Source organism: Aotus nancymaae, unplaced genomic scaffold, assembly GCF_030222135.1.
Source record: "Aotus nancymaae isolate 86718 unplaced genomic scaffold, 86718_ANA_hifiasm-v0.15.2.pri h1tg000059l, whole genome shotgun sequence".
Classification (NCBI taxonomy): Eukaryota; Metazoa; Chordata; class Mammalia; order Primates; family Aotidae; genus Aotus; species Aotus nancymaae.
This window is the reverse complement of record NW_026988473.1, coordinates 56,701,449-56,718,053: the sequence shown is the minus strand read 5'-3', so window position 1 is coordinate 56,718,053 and position 16,605 is coordinate 56,701,449. Positions and strand designations below refer to the sequence as shown.

General features: G+C 57.0%; 1 protein-coding gene across 4 annotated transcripts in view; it reads left to right on the top strand.

The window, feature by feature from the left end:
* ARAP1 (ArfGAP with RhoGAP domain, ankyrin repeat and PH domain 1) overlaps positions 1-15,803 on the top strand; it is a 69,074-nt gene extending 53,271 nt beyond the window's left edge. For 3 of the 4 annotated variants that reach the window (XM_012456906.3, XM_012456909.2, XM_012456908.2), the window contains exons 17-35: positions 622-757; positions 1,061-1,163; positions 2,062-2,257; positions 2,531-2,582; positions 2,694-2,857; positions 2,980-3,192; positions 3,514-3,619; positions 4,638-4,785; positions 4,883-4,969; positions 5,056-5,124; positions 5,405-5,522; positions 6,773-6,886; positions 7,100-7,245; positions 7,806-7,838; positions 12,135-12,217; positions 12,719-12,769; positions 12,955-13,018; positions 14,670-14,819; positions 15,187-15,803. In XM_012456906.3, coding sequence (XP_012312329.2) covers positions 622-757; positions 1,061-1,163; positions 2,062-2,257; positions 2,531-2,582; positions 2,694-2,857; positions 2,980-3,192; positions 3,514-3,619; positions 4,638-4,785; positions 4,883-4,969; positions 5,056-5,124; positions 5,405-5,522; positions 6,773-6,886; positions 7,100-7,245; positions 7,806-7,838; positions 12,135-12,217; positions 12,719-12,769; positions 12,955-13,018; positions 14,670-14,819; positions 15,187-15,204 — 2,051 coding nt within the window. In that variant the 3' untranslated portion in view covers positions 15,205-15,803. The remainder of the gene's footprint in view (positions 1-621; positions 758-1,060; positions 1,164-2,061; positions 2,258-2,530; positions 2,583-2,693; positions 2,858-2,979; positions 3,193-3,513; positions 3,620-4,637; positions 4,786-4,882; positions 4,970-5,055; positions 5,125-5,404; positions 5,523-6,772; positions 6,887-7,099; positions 7,246-7,805; positions 7,839-12,134; positions 12,218-12,718; positions 12,770-12,954; positions 13,019-14,669; positions 14,820-15,186) is intronic. The other variant, XM_064365263.1, reaches the window with a different exon arrangement.
* Positions 15,804-16,605: the final 802 nt, after the last annotated feature.

Here is a 16,605-nt window from a genome sequence, read left to right as displayed (position 1 = left end):
AAGCTCAGTGCTGTGAACTGTACAAGCCTGTATGGCCATGACATTCTATTCTTTCCATTCCCTTTCCTGGTCTGGATTCCCATTTCTGTTTCTTTTATGGGACCTTGTCAGTCTCTCAGAGCCATTGGAGGAGGAGGTAGAGTAGAGAGTGATGGGTGCTTCTGGAAAAGGAGATTGGGGCATAGAAGGCTTCTGTGACATTTAGGTGGTGGGTGGAGGGGATAGGGTTTGCAAAAGCTGGGAGTGCTGGGTAGGGATGTGTGTGTCCAGCAGCGACAGAGAGGCAGCTGGAGAGATGGGCAGGAGTAGACCTGGCAGGCTGAGGGGCATAGAGTCTGTCCTGAGGACCATGGAATGGTTTTGGTTAGAGGAAGGATGGAGTCTGATTTTAGCTAGATCACTATGGGATTTTGGAAGGGGCTGCTGCAGAGGCCTGGGGGAGAGGATGACTTGTGGGCTGGCTGGCATGGTGGGGATGCAGAGAGGTGGATGGATTTGGGGGAAACGAGAGAATGAAGAGCACATGCATCAGATGGGAGCGGGAGCCCTGGGAAGATACAAAGGTGGTTTTCAGGTGGTGGTGGGGCTCCCTGATGGCTCACCTGCCCAAATTCTCCCCAGAGTTCAGCCGGCGCTGGTGTGTCCTTAGTGACGGAGTCCTGAGCTACTATGAGAATGAGCGGGCAGTGACCCCCAATGGAGAGATTCGGGCCAGCGAGATTGTGTGCCTGGCAGTGCCCCCTCCCGACACCCATGGGTGAGCACCCCTGGGCAAATCACAGACTGTGGTTTGTACAGTTTCCCACTGGGGAGACAGAGAAATAGGCCTAGAGAAGGGGAGAACCTCCCCAGGGTCATACAGCAAACTAAGGCTGCACAAGGCCAACCCTGGTCTCTTGAGGCTCTAGCCCAAGACTTTTTTACCACCACTTAGGGGGCCAGAGTAAGGACAAGCGCCATGGCAGTGTGGAGGGGGCAGAGGATGACGGTTGATGGTGGGGGCTGAGGGTGGGCTGGTGCTGGATGGGGTGGGCCTGAGTTCTGGCCTGTGTATTTGCAGCTTTGAGCACACCTTTGAGGTGTATACAGAGGGAGAACGGCTGTACCTGTTTGGTCTGGAGAGTGCGGAGCAGGCTCATGAGTGGGTCAAGTGCATTGCTAAGGTGGGCCTGGGGTAGCAGGGTGGGTGTAAGGGCGGGTGATGGGGGAAGGTGGGGCCTCCTGGCCAATCCCATGTATCCCAGATCCCCTGTTCAGAGAGCAGAAGCTAGATGGAGGGCAGCAGACATGGGGCAGTCCTGTCCCACCAAGGGCCTAGTGTAATCTGCAGTCCGGGTTGGTCAGACCTATCTTAGCTCTGCAGAAGAAGGGCTGTGGGCTTTGAACTTCATAGGTGCTCAATAAGTGTTTAACAGTGAGTGACAGAGCCATCTTAGGATGGACAGTGCCACCTCCAGGGCAGTGTGCTCCTTGTTCCTGGAGGTGAGCAAGCAGAGGCTGGAAGGAAGAGGCAGGGAGGCCACAGGGGAGAGCTCTGCTGCAGGAACTATAGTCAGGTGCCTGTGGGGTCCCCTGTGCTGTGACAGCCTCTGACTTTTTATCATTCACTTGTCCATTGATCAGTTGTCTTGTGAGCCTCCTGAGAGTCAGCCCTCGGAGACCTGGGGACCCAGATGAACCAGGCTTAGTCCTAGCTCTTCAGTAGCTCCCACATGGGTCAGGGAGATAGCTCCCATACGGGTGGGGTTCAGGTGGCAGCAACAGTGTAACCAGTGCCACAACAGAGGGCAAGAATGCTTTGGTGCTGTAGGGGCCCAGAGAAGAGTTCTCCTGAAGGTGTCTGGGAAGCCTTTCCAGAGGAGGGCACATCTGAGTGGGTATGAAGTGGGGCATGGTACCCAAGTTCCATCACTGGGCTGGGTTCTGCCCTGGGGAAGAGAAAAGGCAACTGGGTGGGAAGAGAGCACCTGCTTGCAAGCCACAGAGCTGGGGCATTGGGGCTGGCAGTGTCGTTGGCTGATGCTATCCCCTCCCTCCCCCACCCGGCTGTCTCCCCGCCAGGCATTTGTGCCTCCCTTGGCTGAGGATCTGCTGGCCCGTGATTTTGAGCGGCTCGGACGCCTACCCTACAAAGCTGGCCTGAGCCTACAGCGGGCCCAGGAGGGCTGGTTCTCTCTCAGTGGCTCAGAGCTCCGAGCTGTCTTCCCCGAGGGGCCCTGTGAAGAGCCACTGCAACTACGGAAACTGCAGGAGCTTTGTGCGTGAATCAGACCTGGGCCCCTCCACCTCCAGGGCACCCTTTCCTGGGCCCTCAGGCCCCTAGCCCTTGCCTGGAAGTCTGAGCTCTGCTTGGCCTTGGCCAGAGCCGCCAGCCTGCCCTTTCATTTCCTCTACCCTTGGGGTACATCTCAGCTACCCTATACGTTGGCGGGTGGGTCCCAGGGGTGTGTGTGTGCCCAGAGAGAGGGAGGAAGCAGGTTGGGGATCAGGAACAAGACCTGGGCCTCACCTTGACTGACCCCCTCCACAGCCATCCAGGGGGACAGTGAGAACCAGGTGCTGGTGCTGGTGGAGCGAAGGAGGTGAGCCACAGCCTCCCTGAGGGGCTCCGAGAAGCCTGGAGCAGTCTGATGGGCCTGGGGACAGGGTGGGACAGGTATAGGCCCCTCAGTGACTGATTCTCCCTGGCCCAGGACACTGTACATACAGGGCGAGCGGCGGCTAGACTTCATGGGTTGGCTGGGGGCCATCCAGAAAGCAGCCGCCAGCTTGGGGGACACGCTGTCGGAGCAGCAGCTTGGGGACTCCGATATCCCGGTCATCGTATATCGCTGTGTGGACTACATCACGCAGTGCGGTGAGCCCCGCCCCTGGGGTGCAGGCCCCGCCCCTCCCGGAAAGCCGCCTTTCGCACCAGAGCCGCGTGGCCCCGCCCCATGACGCAATGCCTTAGGCCCCAAACGCTTCGCCCCTCCCTAGGCCTGACCTCCGAGGGCATCTACCGCAAGTGTGGGCAGACGTCGAAGACGCAGCGGCTGCTGGAGAGCCTGCGGCAGGACGCACGCTCTGTGCACCTCAAGGAGGGCGAGCAGCACGTGGATGATGTCTCCTCGGCGCTCAAGCGCTTCCTGCGCGACCTGCCTGATGGGCTCTTCACTCGCGCCCAGCGTCTAGCCTGGCTGGAAGCCTCAGGTGGGCCCTGCAGCCCTTGCCCAGCTTCCTCCACCCATCCCTCCGGACTCCTGCGCCCTTCCCTTCTAGCACTTGCACTAGGTGCACCCTAACCGACAGGCTCCAGTTGCCTGCCTCTGCTCCTCATTCGCATCGCCATTCCATACAGAGCCAGGGACCCTGGAAGACTGAGAGTTCCTTACCCTGGTTGACAGCCTGGACTGCATTGACTTGGAGGGCACAGGGACTGCTGCCACCCAGCATGAGAGGCAGAGAAGCCCAGGCAGGGTCGGGGAAGATGGTTATAGGGGGTTTCTGACCTGATTTATCTTCCCCACCCAGAGATTGAGGACGAGGAAGAGAAGGTCTCCAGGTACCGAGAGCTTCTGGTGCGGCTGCCCCCTGTCAACCGGGCCACGGTGAAGGCCCTTATCAGCCACCTGTACTGGTGAGGGGCAATACCATTGTGAGACTCTGGAGGGATGGGGTGAAGGTTCTTCTACCCCCACCCTGGCTGACTGCCCTCCCCTGGAAGCCAGCTGGGCTTTTGCACCAAGTACTAACTGTGATCTGCCCTAACATTGGACATTTGTAGAGCAAGGGTCTCCAACCCCCAGGCCACAGACCAGTACAGGTTCGTGGCCTGTTAGGAACCAGGCTGCACAGCAGGAGGTGAGTGGTGGGTGAGCAAGCATTACCGCCTGAGCTCTGAGCTCTGCCTCCTGTCATGTCAGCTGCAGCATTAGATTCTTTTTTTTTTTTTTTTTTTTTTTATTGAGACGGAGTCTTGCTCTTGTTACCCAGGCTGGAGTGCAATGGCGCGATCTCGGCTCACCGCAACCTCCGCCTCCTGGGTTCAGGCAATTCTCCTGCCTCTGCCTCCTGAGTAGCTGGGATTACAGGCACGTGCCACCATGCCCAGCTAATTTTTTGTATTTTTAGTAGAGACGGGGTTTCACCATGTTGACCAGGATGGTCTCGATCTCTTGATCTCATGATCCACCCGCCTCGGCCTCCCAAAGTGCTGGGATTACAGGCTTGAGCCACTGAGCCCGGCCAGCATTAGATTGTTAAAGGATCGTAACAGTATCGTGAACTGCACGTGTGAGGGATCTAGGTGGCGCACTCCTTATAAGAAACTAATGCTTCTGAAACCATCCCCTGCCCCTCCGCCCCATCCTTGGAAAAATTGTCTTCCACGAAACCAGTCCCTGGTGCCAGAAATGTTGGAGACCACTGTTGTAGAGGATTTTCCCGCTTGGGGCCAGGGTACCTTGGCCGGATCTCCCAGCTTCCTAGTCCTGCTCCTTGCCAGGACACAAGACATGGCCAGAAAAACTGTTCCTACCCTGTTAGATAGTGGTCCCCTCTGAGCAGACCAGTCTTGGACCTGTCAGAAACGAGCAGGGTGAGATGGGAAGCTCAGCCTGACTCCTCACTCAGGGCTCTCCTCCTCCCCTCTCCAGTGTCCAGTGCTTCTCAGACACCAACCAGATGAATGTGCACAACCTGGCAATTGTGTTTGGGCCCACGCTCTTCCAGACGGACGGGCAGGACTACAAGGCTGGCCATGTGGTGGAAGACCTCATTAGCCACTATGTGGTGGTGTTTAGTGTGCGTCCCTGGCCAGCGGGCAGTGGAGGGCAGGGTGAGCCTTCCAGATGGCAGAGATGGCAGTGACCCCCAGTCCCTGCCCCTCTCCCTTTCCCAGGTGGATGAGGAGGAGCTCAGGAAGCAGCGGGAGGAGATCACTGCCATTGTGAAGATGCGAGTGGCTGGCACTGCCAGTGGGACCCAGGTGAAGGATGGAGCCTGGGTGGGGGGCTTGGGCCCACCTCCTGTACCCATTTCCTAGGCCCCCAGCTGAGCCCTGTCTCCCTACAGCATGCTGGTGACTTCATCTGCACAGTGTATCTGGAGGAGAAGAAGGCAGAGACTGAGCAGCATATCAAGGTAGCTGCTGGGACCTAAAAGCCAAGGGGCCAGAGAGTCAGGGTGGGCCAGGCGCAGGCTCAGATGGCCAGGGGAGCAGTGCTTCCATCCCAAGGAGAGGACCTGTTTGGGACCTGTACTGGCTGGTACTATAAGAACCATTCAGAGACACCCCTCTGTATCCCAGGACTCCAGAAGGGCCTCAGAAGGATAGGCTCAGGCTCTGAATCACACAGCAAGGTTGTGGCAGAGCAGGGGCCAGGGACAGGGAGGCTAATCTCCTTCTCCTCGGTCCCTGTAGATCCCAGCATCCATGACTGCTGAGGAGCTCACCCTGGAGATCCTGGATCGCCGGAACGTGGGCATCAGGGAGAAGGACTACTGGACCTGCTTTGAGGTCAACGAGAGGGAGGAGGCAGGTGGGTGACCCTAGGCTTGTGCAGGGTGTGATGTGGCCTGTCTTGCTCGTTTATGGCCTATAGCCCCAGTCTGTCCTCCCCTACCCTGTACGTGAGGATGGGTGGTGAAAAGGGCTTGATGACATGTTGCTGTCACAGTGATGAAGACTGTGATCCCTGTGATGGTGGTGATAGGGTGCTGGCAGGGATTGAGGTGATGCCTGTCATGTGGCTGATAGAAGGGACAGTGAAAGGGTAGATGTTGTTGGCCATGACGGTGCTTTCTCAGGTGCCAGTGACAATGGTGATGGTTGGGATGAGAAAGGTATTTTGTGGTAAAGGTGGTCTTGATGGCAGTGGAGGATGAGGCTGTATCTGTTCATTAGTTTTACTGTATTTGTTGAGTGCCAGGCACTGGGCTGGGGAGCCACACACACAGTCCCTGTCCTTGTGGGGTTAGTCTTGTTGGGATGGAGGCGTCAGTCTAAATGATCACGCCAATACATGTTCAACTACAGATGAGGTAACTATTGTGGAGGAGAGACCCATGGCATTGTCAGATCTTCCCCGAGACAAGATGGGAAGGAAGAGTAGGGGCTACTTGGTGAAGAAGGCAAAAGCCCTGTGGTGGCCCTCAAGGAGACGAGGGCAGTGAGGGGTGTTGGCATGGGTAGGGCTGGAGATCAAGGCAGAGGCAGCCACGCAGGGCCTGGCAGCAGTGCAAGCCCATCGGAGGGTTAGTGAGCGGGCATTTAAGAAGAGTACTGCTCGCTGCTGGGTGGGGAGAGGAGGGCGAGGGAAATTAGAGCACACTTCGAAGGCCATGGTTTAGTCCAAGGAGAAGGCGGTAACGTGGGCAGGCGGGCAGCAGTGGAGGTGGACAGAGCAGAGAGATCCAATGCGTGGATTGGGAGAGCGAGGAGGGGTTTGTTTCTGGATTGAGTAGCCTGGCGTGGGGGCGGTGGTGGTGGTGGTGGTGGTGGTGGTAATGGTAATTCTCTGATGGGGGACAAGGGGAGGTCGAGAAGGGGGGTGGGGGTGGAGATCGTGGGCGTGGTTTTTCACATGTTGAATTTGAGCAGCTTTGGTCACAGCCAGGTGTGTCAAGCCTGAAGTTTGGTTGTGGGAAGGGTGGTGGTGATGGTGGTGGTGTGTGACATGGCACTTGCAGGCGGTTGGAGTGGACAGGGGATGTGTGGGTGACATGTGCCCATGTGCCAGCCCTTGATGGCCATGTGGTCCCAGTGACGGTGGGTGTGACCTCTCCCCAGAGCGCCCCCTGCACTTTGCGGAGAAGGTACTGCCCATCCTGCACGGGCTGGGCACGGACAGCCACCTGGTAGTGAAGAAGCACCAGGCCATGGAGGCCATGCTGCTGTACCTGGGTAGGTGGTGCCAGGCTTGGGGCAGTCCCCTCTTCCAGAGCCAGGGTGGGACCTGGGGGTGCCAGGTAGGAGCAGCTCAGGCAGAGGGTGCCAGGTGGGTGGGCCTCTATGGAAAGTCTGGGGCAGGATGGGGCAGTTTCCTTCATTCTGGGACCCAGCCCCAGGTAGGGGTTGTTGCAGCCTGTGCCCACTCCGGTACCACCCCCCCCCCAGCCAGCCGTGTTGGTGACACCAAGCATGGCATGATGAAGTTCCGTGAGGACCGCAGCCTTCTGGGCCTGGGCCTACCCTCAGGCGGCTTCCACGACCGCTACTTCATCCTTAACAGCAGCTGCCTACGGCTCTACAAGGAGGTCCGGGTAAGTGGCTCCACTGGGTTCTGCCCCAGGGTGGGCACCTGTACCCCTGAATGTGCTCAGAGAGTCCCCTTGGTCTGCAAATGGAAATATTCCCGCTGCAGGCTCTCAGGATGGCACAGCAGTGGGGGAGAACTGTAGACTCTTAAGAACCCTCCTGCTATGGCCCTGGATGGCCACTCTACTGTGCCCTGTAGCCCCACTAGGCCCTGGCACCCGGATGCCATCACACTACTCCACTCCCATGCTCTGTCTTACTGTGCCTGTGCTGTACCACTGCAGCCACAGGAACCTGCTACTTGATGACAGCCCCAAGTTGTGGCTCATGCATGCCTTGTCACATCATACGTTGCCATATGCCTCCCAGGCCACCCTCACTCACTCACTATGTCCACATGCAGGGTGTTCTCCCACCCCAGACTCCATTTGGCACCCCCCACCCTCTGCACATGCGTGCCACACACACACATCCCCCCCCCAACCAAGCCCCACACATCTCCACACGTGCTATCCTGACTCTAGACCTGGGACTTCTTCCATAACCCTGATCCTCTATCAAACAGAGCCAGAGGCCATGGAGCGGGGCCCCTGAGACCGTGAGTAGCTGTGGGCTGACTGCCAGCTGCCTTACACCGCCTGGGGGCCAAGTGAGCTGGGTGGTAGCGTGGGGACACAGCCCGAGCTCCTGGCCATCTGCAGGCATGGTTCCCTGCCCCTTCGCCAGTCGGCACTGGGTATCCTGTCCTGGGGCCTGGGGCCTAAGCTCCTTCCCTTTATCCCTAATCCTGTCCCAAGGTCCTTTCCCTAAGATAGGTTCCTTATCAGTGCAATGCTCTAGAATTTTCCAAAGGACTCAGTGTGGAAGTTAAAACTCCAGTAATGGTGGCACCTAGGTTTGCATTAGAGCTCTGATCTTCATCTCCTGTCATCGCTGGAGCCACCCTATTTCCAACCCTGGACAGAGTTCCAGGACTGTTGGAATGTTCTGGCTACTGCCCTGACCCTGACATGCCAGGGTGGGACGAGAGAGGCTTGTGGGATACCCCCACCTAGTGTAGTAGTCTCTCTCAGGCCTCCCTGGCTGGCTGTTTCTGCTCTGCACACTCCTAGGAGAGAGAGCTCACGCCCTCCTCCTTTGGGGCTGCCCTATTCCTAGGGGGGTACTTCTGCCTGGGAGATGGCCCTGGCTCAGGTTCTGCTGAGAAATCTGCATCTCATGATGCCCCTTTGGGTCTCAGCTATGCCTTGGGGGCCACAAGCATAGATGCTCTGCAGCAGGGGTCCCCAACCCCCAGGTCACAGAGCGGTAGCTGCTTGTGGCCTGTTAGGAACAGGGCAATACAACAGGAGGTGAGCGTCGGGCGAGCGAGCATTGCCCCTGAGCCCTGCTTCCTGTCAGGTCAGCAGCAGCATTAGATTCTCATGAGAGTGCGAACCCTGCTGTGAACTGTGCACGTGAGGGATCCAGGTTGTGCACTCCTTAAGAGAATCTAATGTCTGAAGATCTGAGGTTTAACAGTTTCATCCCGAACTATCCCCCTGCCCATGGAAAAATTGTTGTCTGCGAAACTGGTCCCTGGTACCAAAAAGACTGGGGACTGCTGCCCTGCAGGATGGGCAGCGGAAACAGGGTTCAAAGCCGGGTGGTCCAGCTCTAGCCTGAGCTCCCACAGCTACCACCCCCCACCCTACCCCACCCCCAGTGTCTTTAGCCCCTTCCTGCCCCTTGCATTTCCTGAGGACATCTCAACAGGCTTGGCTGCCATGGTAGGAGCAGAACAGATAGAGCAGGACCTCGTCTCCTTCTCTTTGCATTTTGTGCTTCTATTGATGCATCCTGGGCTCCTGCTAGCCCTGTGGGAAATGCCTTCTCTTCTCTCCTTTGCCCTCCTCTGTGATCACATCTTCACTTCTGAGCCTGTCCTCCTATCCAATCCATCCCTTTTGGTTCTGGGATGCTATCTCCCGGACCCCTCCCTCTAGGAGTGCTTAGGACCCGCACTGAGGGCAGAAGGGAGGCAGGATGGCTGAGGCACCTGGAAAGACAGCTGTGGCTCCCTGGGTGTGGAAAGAAGGAAGCAGGAGAGCTGAAAAAAGGGATGAGATCTAATATTCCCTAAGGAACCAGGCTTGGTTCTGGCCCCTCACATACTGAGGCATGGAATCCTTACTACTGTTCTCTGAGGAAGAGGGCTGTCCCCGCTTCCAGGTGAGAAAACAGGCTTTGCGCGACTTGCTCAAGGCCATCTGTAAGTGTAGACTGGGACTGACACCCAGGTTTCTTAGTGTGGAAATGCAAGCTTTGTATTCCTGGATGTCTTGGACTTGAGAACTCAGCAAGGAGGGGCTGTTCAGCACAGGGTGGGTCGTGCTCCCCATGCCCCAGTGACAGCCAACACCTCTGGCTTGGCAGAGGCCCTAAGCAGGTGTAGGCTGGTTACCACAGTGTTAGCAATTCTGGCATTTGTTGGTTTATGTGGCAGTAGGACAGAATGTTTGAAATTAGGACAATCCCAGGTGATTCAGGATTCAGGATCCAGGTGAATCAGGCACAGGTGATTCACTTGTGCCTTATCCTGGGGGTCTCCTCTTGTTAAAGACCCCAGCACCTGGAAAAGGCACAAGCTAGAAAGCTGTTGGTTCCAGCAGAGATCCTTAAGCATCAAGGGTAAACTTCATTGTCCACCAGTGACCTGGAGATGCTGGAAACATGAGCTGTCTGATTAGAAATGAAGTCCTTGGGCCAGGTGCAGTGGCTCATGCCTGTAATCCCAGCACTTTGGGAGGCTGAGGTGGGAGGATCTCTTGAGCCCAGGAGTTTGAGACTAGCCTGGGCAACATGGCAAAACCCTGTCTCTATAAAAATTAGCCAGACGTGGTGGTGCATGCCTGTAGTCCCAGCTACTCAGGAGGCTGAAGTAGGAGGATGGCTTGATCCCATGAGGTGGGGTTGCAGTGAGCTGAGATTGCACCACTACACTCCACCTTGGGGGATTCATTCTCAAAAGGAGATTGCATTCAGAGATCCTCTCCTCCTAAGACCCGCTTCTGCAAACTTCCTGTGTCAGCCGCCCTCACATCACACACGTGCCACGCACATGAGACCCCAAGGAATCGGAGGCCTGAGGGTTGTTTTCATTCTCCTGGTTTGAATACCTTGATTCCTGCAGTTTTCTCTGCTCCTGACTGGGCCAGTCCCATCTGCCCTTGACTCACTTGACTGCTTGCTTCTACTTCTGTTCCCCTCCCACCCACAGCCTGACTTCTTCCAAACCCACAGCCTGTTTTCCATCCCCTCAGCCTGATTCCTCCTGTACCTGCAGTCCGGTGTTCCCCGCATCCTTCCTTCATCGTGCCCAGAGCCTTGTGTTTTCCGTGCCTGGAGCTGAGTCTCTTTTACAGCCTCTATCTCAGTCTTTCCATTTCTGCCACCAGCTGTCTTCTGGTTTGCAGGCCTTTTGCTTCGCTGCTCCCAGCCTTGCTTCTTCCCTGCATGCATGCAAGTTTCTTCCTTGTATTCTCCCACATCTTGTTTCTTCCATGTCTGCAGTCTGATTGGCCCTTCCCGTCCCCCCCACCCCAGTTTCCTCCCTGTTTGCACCCCTGAGTGTCCCATGCTTGCAGCCCAGTTGGTTCCAGGCCTTCCTGGGCACATGTCCATCATCAGGTTAGGTGCTATCTACAGAAGACATGGGGCTTTCCAATCGGGGTGTTGGGGTAAAAGCAGAGTGAAAAATCCTTACTAAGGCTCTCCTAAGCCACACCCCTTTGAGAGCACAGAGGTCTCCACCAGTCCCTAGGCAGCCCATCCTTTTGTGATATCACAAGAAGTCCACCAGTTCCTGAAACTTCCCACTCCCCTGGCTGTCTCTTAGTCCCTTCTCTAGCCCCTACTGAGGAGCCATGCCTGGAGGTGGCTGGGAGCCATGGTGGGGAACAGGGGAGAGGTGGCTCAGCCTTTGACCCCCAGTTTCGGTTGTAAGTGAATCTCCCTCCCCTGCCATAAACTCTGGTGCCCCTGTGGGCTTCAGGGGTGCCTGGTAGGGGTAGGGCTTTAAGCAAGTGGCTCCCAGAGCAGGAGGAAGCCTTGTTAGCTTGACCTCCAACCAGCCTCTTCCTTGGGGGTCATTGCCCCCATCCCTCTGCCTCCGAGCCAGCCTGCTCCTTCCAAGCCCAGACCCATATGCCGAGGCAGGGGCCAGAGGTGAACCTTTTGGCAATCTGGTGCCCCTCCCCAGTACATTGGTCTCTTGCTTCCTGACGTAGACCATTGGGAAGTTCTTCTTATGGTCTATTGAACAGCTGTTCTGCTTTAGCTGGAGTCATTAGGCTTCTTGTGGAAGCAAAGAGCTAGTAACTGCTGGTCCCTCGAGCCTTCTGTTCACACAGTCAACCCTGGAGCCTCCACAGGGCAGAGAGGGATGAGAAATGAGTAACCTGAGATGAACACAACAGACACGAGCAGCCAACCGAGGCGCCCTGATCGCATTTGCTCGTTCCAGCTTGGTGCTGGGGGAGGATGTACAGTTCTCCCTCCATGTACAGTCTGATTCAGGCTGCTGCTTAAGTCAGTTCTCCAGTTTGCCGGGCAGCAGGGTGGTGCTGGGATTCGCTGTTACAGATGTCCCAGTTGGGACGGCTGCCTCGGAGACTGAGGGTTGACTGTCTGATACTGCTGCAGGGAGAGAGGCCTTGGGGGCCTAGGGTTGGGGGTTGGTTGGGCTGGATTGTGAACAGGGAGGGCTTTGTCAGGAAGGCTTCCTGAAGGAGGTGCCCTGTGCTGAGATGCAAAGAGGACTCGGGAGTGGGAGGAGGGAGGTGCCCAGTGGGCAGAGTGGCCCCAGTGTCTACTCTGCAGACTGAAGTGCCCTCTTCTCCCCGCCCTACTTCAGAGTCACCGGCCTGAGAAGGAGTGGTCTGTCAAGAGTCTCAAAGTCTACCTGGGAGTGAAGAAGAAACTCCGGCCACCCACCTGGTAAGCTGGGACTGGGCAGGGGCCTGTGGGGCTCAGAACTGATGGGGGAGGCACTGCTGGGGATTTTAATTTGACAGAGGTCGGTGCAGGGGCTCTGACGGCGTGGTCCCCAGACCAGCAACATCACCTGGACGCACCTTCAACACAAATTCTTGGCCAAGTGTAGTGGCTCATGTCTGTAATCCCAGTACTTGGGGAGGCCAAGTCAGGTGGATCACTTGAGCCTAGGAGTTCGAGACCAGCCTGGGCAATGTGGCAAGATCCCATCTCTACAAAAAATACAAAAATTAGCTGGGTTTGGTGGCACACTACTCAGAAGGCGGGGACTGGGAGGCTGGTGGGGGCTGAGAGAGTAAGAGGCCAGGGCATGCCACTCTTGTGAGAAGGTCCTGAACTCTGGCTCTGGCTATGGCTGTGGCTTCTGGGCTCTGTCTTGGGAACCAGGGTGTTGAACCTCTGTGGCCTGTCAAACACCCCACTCTCTCCCCTCTTCCTCTGCAGCTGGGGCTTCACAGTGGTGCATGAGACAGAGAAACATGAGAAGCAACAGTGGTGAGTGAGCACCCCATCCTGAGACCCCAGACAGAGAAAAGATAGTGGCACATCCCCCTTCACCGGGTCCCTCATCACTGCTCAGATCTGTGTCCTCTGGCAGACCCTGGGGTGGTGAGGCGGACATGGTGTTCCCTGCTCAGCCAGGCCTTTGGCATCATCCAGGTCTGCGTCCCACCCTGCAGGTACCTCTGCTGTGACACGCAGATGGAGCTCCGGGAGTGGTTCGCAACCTTCTTGTTTGTGCAGGTACCAGATGCAGAGTGTGGGGTGTGGGGTGGGTCTCTGGAGGCTTCCATTATAGAGAATGGGCACACTGGCTTCTGCACTACTCAGGCACCCCTTGCTTCAAGGTTTTTGAGTTGCTTTTAATTCATTTGCTAGTTTATTCAACAAACCTTTCCTAGCACCTACTGTTAGTCCCGCCCCAAGCCAGGGATGCTAGGAACAGACAGGACACAGACCCTGCCCTTGGGGCACTCATCCTGTGGACAGGAAAACAGACCCAGAAGCAGCCAGTGATAGCCCAGTGTGATCAGTGCTGTGGTGGCAGCAGGGAGCCCAGGGGATCTGAGTTTTAGGAAATGTGGGAGAGGCTAGACATGGTGACTCACGCCTGTGATCCCAGCACTTTGGGAGGCCAAGGTGGGTGGATCATGAGGTCAGGCGATCAAGACTATCCTGGCTAACATGGTGAAACCCTGTCTTTACTAAAAAAAAACAAAATACAAAAAAAAATTAGCTGGCTGTGGTGGTACATGTCTGTAATCCCAGCTACTTGGGAGGCTGAGGCAGGAGAATCACTTGAACCCGGGAGGCGGAGGTTGCGGTGAGCCAGGATGGCGCCACTACACCCCAGCCTGGGCAGCAGAGTGAGACTCTGTGTTAAAAAAAAAAAAAAAAAAAGGCAGCGTGGGAGAATTCACCAAGCAAAGAGGAGGGAAACAGCTTCTAGGCAGGGGGAGCGGTTTAGGCAAAGGTCTGAAGATGCGCAAGAGAAGCATAGATGGTTACAGTGAACTGTGAGGGGAGAAGCCAGGAGTGCAGGAAGTCCGCACGGGAAAGGGAGTGAGGAGCAGAGTCTCAGAGAGCCTTGGAGCCCACTCCAGGGAAACTGAACTCGACAGTGGGCAGTGGGGAACGCTGGTGGGGGCGTGGGTGGCGTTTAGGTAGGGCTTGGTGCAGGCTGGAGTCTGCCAGGGCTCACTCTGGGTGCAGCGTCAGGAAGAGGGACGGAGGGTAGAGGCCAGAGGTGAGCAGGCCAGTGAGGCAGTGGCTGTGGTAGCCGAGGCGGGGACATGGTGGGGACTACTCCTGAGCCAGAGCAGGGCCAGAGGCTGGGTTAGACTTGAAACAGATGAGTTAAGACAAAGAGTTTTTCACGTAAGAGTTCACAAGTGGTGAGCAGAGATCAAGCCATTGCACTCTAGCCTGGGTAACAAGAGCGAAACTCCGTCTCAAAAAAAAAAAGAGTTCACAAATGTTTAGGAAAAAGGGAAAGAAAACGACCAGGGTGGGCTGAGTTCTTTCTTGGAGCTATGTTCTTTTAGCCCTGAGCTTCCTGGTAAGCAAAGCCTAAAGGGAAACAGGGTGGATTCTGTAGTTCCCGGTTCCTAAGAGGGAGCGCAGACCTGTTCCTCTAGGAGAAATGTTTTCTTGGTTCTTGGAGGGGTTTGTGGATCTGGAGATGGGAGTTGTTGAGTAACAGAACTGGCCATGTTTTGCCAGAGATGCAGTCATGTTCTCCCCACAGCTGCTTCTCATATCGGTTGGGATCAAAGCTGAGGGAGTCATCTGAGATCACAGCTGGAGGCGTTTCTGGGAAGGGTGGGCAGATCTGAGGCTGAGTGTCTGGCTGAGCTGAAGCTGAGCCCAGCCCCCTCCTCTCCCTGCTCCCCAGCACGACGGCCTGGTGTGGCCCTCAGAGCCCTCTCGCGTGTCCCGGGCGGTGCCTGAGGTCCGGCTGGGCAGCGTGTCACTGATCCCGCTTCGAGGCAGTGAAAACGAAATGCGCCGGAGTGTGGCTGCCTTCACCTCGGACCCTCTGTCTGTGAGTGGCTCTCCATGCCTTTGGACAGGGGCTGGGGACCTGGCTGGTTACCCGCCTTCTATTCCACAGTAGATGATTCTCCTAATTGCCCTCCGGACCCCTCCCTCCAGCTTCGGTGGGGGCCCTCATAGACCCCTTTGGTTCACACCATTCACAGGAGTCCCTTCTGCTTGGCCCTGGGAGCTGGGAGTCCCCTGTGCCTGGCCCTGGGAGCTGGGAGTCCCCTGTGCCTGGCCCTGGGAGCTGGGAGCCCTGCAGACTGGCGCGCTCCCCAGCCAGCAGTGGAGAATGGCTGCAGCAGCTTCAGCAGGGCGCTGGCCCCTCTGGGCCTTCACAAAATGCCTGTGGGCCTCTTGCCTTCCTGCAGCTCCTGCGCAACGTCTGAGCACAAGAGCCCACCCTTGGCTCTAGGATTCCGCCGCTGGAAGCCTTCTGTTGAGACACCCATTATGCCCCAAGGCCTGGTGTGAGCCAGCAGGGGTTGCATGGGAACCGGCACCCCACACTCACATCCTCCATCTTGACTGCAGCATGGGGTTCCCTGGCTGGGGTGGGAGGCAGCAGGGTTAGCCTGGGTGGGAGTCTCTCCCAGCTGTGTCCAGGTGTTCAGTCCTCTTGGCCCAACCTGCTAACCCCCCGGGTTCACTGTCCCTGAGTTTGCGGGGCTGGAGAGATGGGCATAAGTCAGGAATGTGGGAGGACCACCACCCTTTAAGAGGCTTGAAGCCCTGGGGCCCCCGCTGGAAGGGAGTCCCCTGATCCCCACAACAAACTCCAGAACAGCAGAAAGCAGGTGCTCTAGAGGAGCACTCTGCCCGAGGGGATGGAGTTCTTGGCTGAGCTTCTACAGGGCTGAGAGCTTCACTTTGGGGTTTTCAGCTTGCCTTCCAGTCTGGGCTGACTGGGAGGTCCAGACGACCGATGCCCCTTCTCCACTTTGGGGGCTTTTTGATAATATAAATATATCTGTATATTTTACCCTAAGGTGCTAAGGCCTGTGATTGGTTAAGGGGATTGGGCGTCGTGGGGTTGGGGACAGGAGGTCAGGAAGCCCAGGGGTGAATGTCTAGTGCCTGAAGCTGAGAACCTAGGCCTTGCTTCTTCCAGGCCCTGAGCTCTTCAGATGACCCCCTTCCCCAAGCAGAGCCCTGTCCTGGCTCCATGCCGCTCCCACTGTACTATTGTGCAGCCGGCCTGGGAATGCTGGTCCTATCCTGGCCAGCAGTGACCCTGAATGGACCTGAGTCCCTGTCCTGCTGCAGTCTGAGTCTGAGTCCCAGCTGGGGCCTGGGTGTGGTGTGTCAGTGACGCAGGCCCAGCAGCCCTGCAGCAGCCCCTGCTGGAGACACAAGGTCAGACCACAGGAGCCTGAGTAAACTAGGAAGAAGGACCTTCAGGTCACATGTGGCCCTGTGCCTGCTTCTCCAGAGGTGAGGCCTGCTGTGCACCAGGGGCTGCCCTCACTGGGCACTCCCTGGCCATCTCCTCCAAGAAGAGGAGATCCTGGCCTGCAGGGGAGATCATGAGCTGCTCAGAGATGGCTTTGGGACTCCCTGGGGAGGTGCCAGACACCACATTCCCGCCTTTGCCTAGACCCTCATTACCACCCACTCTTTGGGGGCTCAGTGCGCCGACAGGTTGACCTCCTGTCCTTAGCCTCATTAGGCCAGTGGGGCTGGGCAGAGTGGGTGAGGTTGGGCCATGTGACCTCTGACTCGGGCATCCAGCTCAGTGGGGAGCCTGGGGTCCAGCAGGGCACTTGGAGACCTGGACTCCAAGTTCCCTC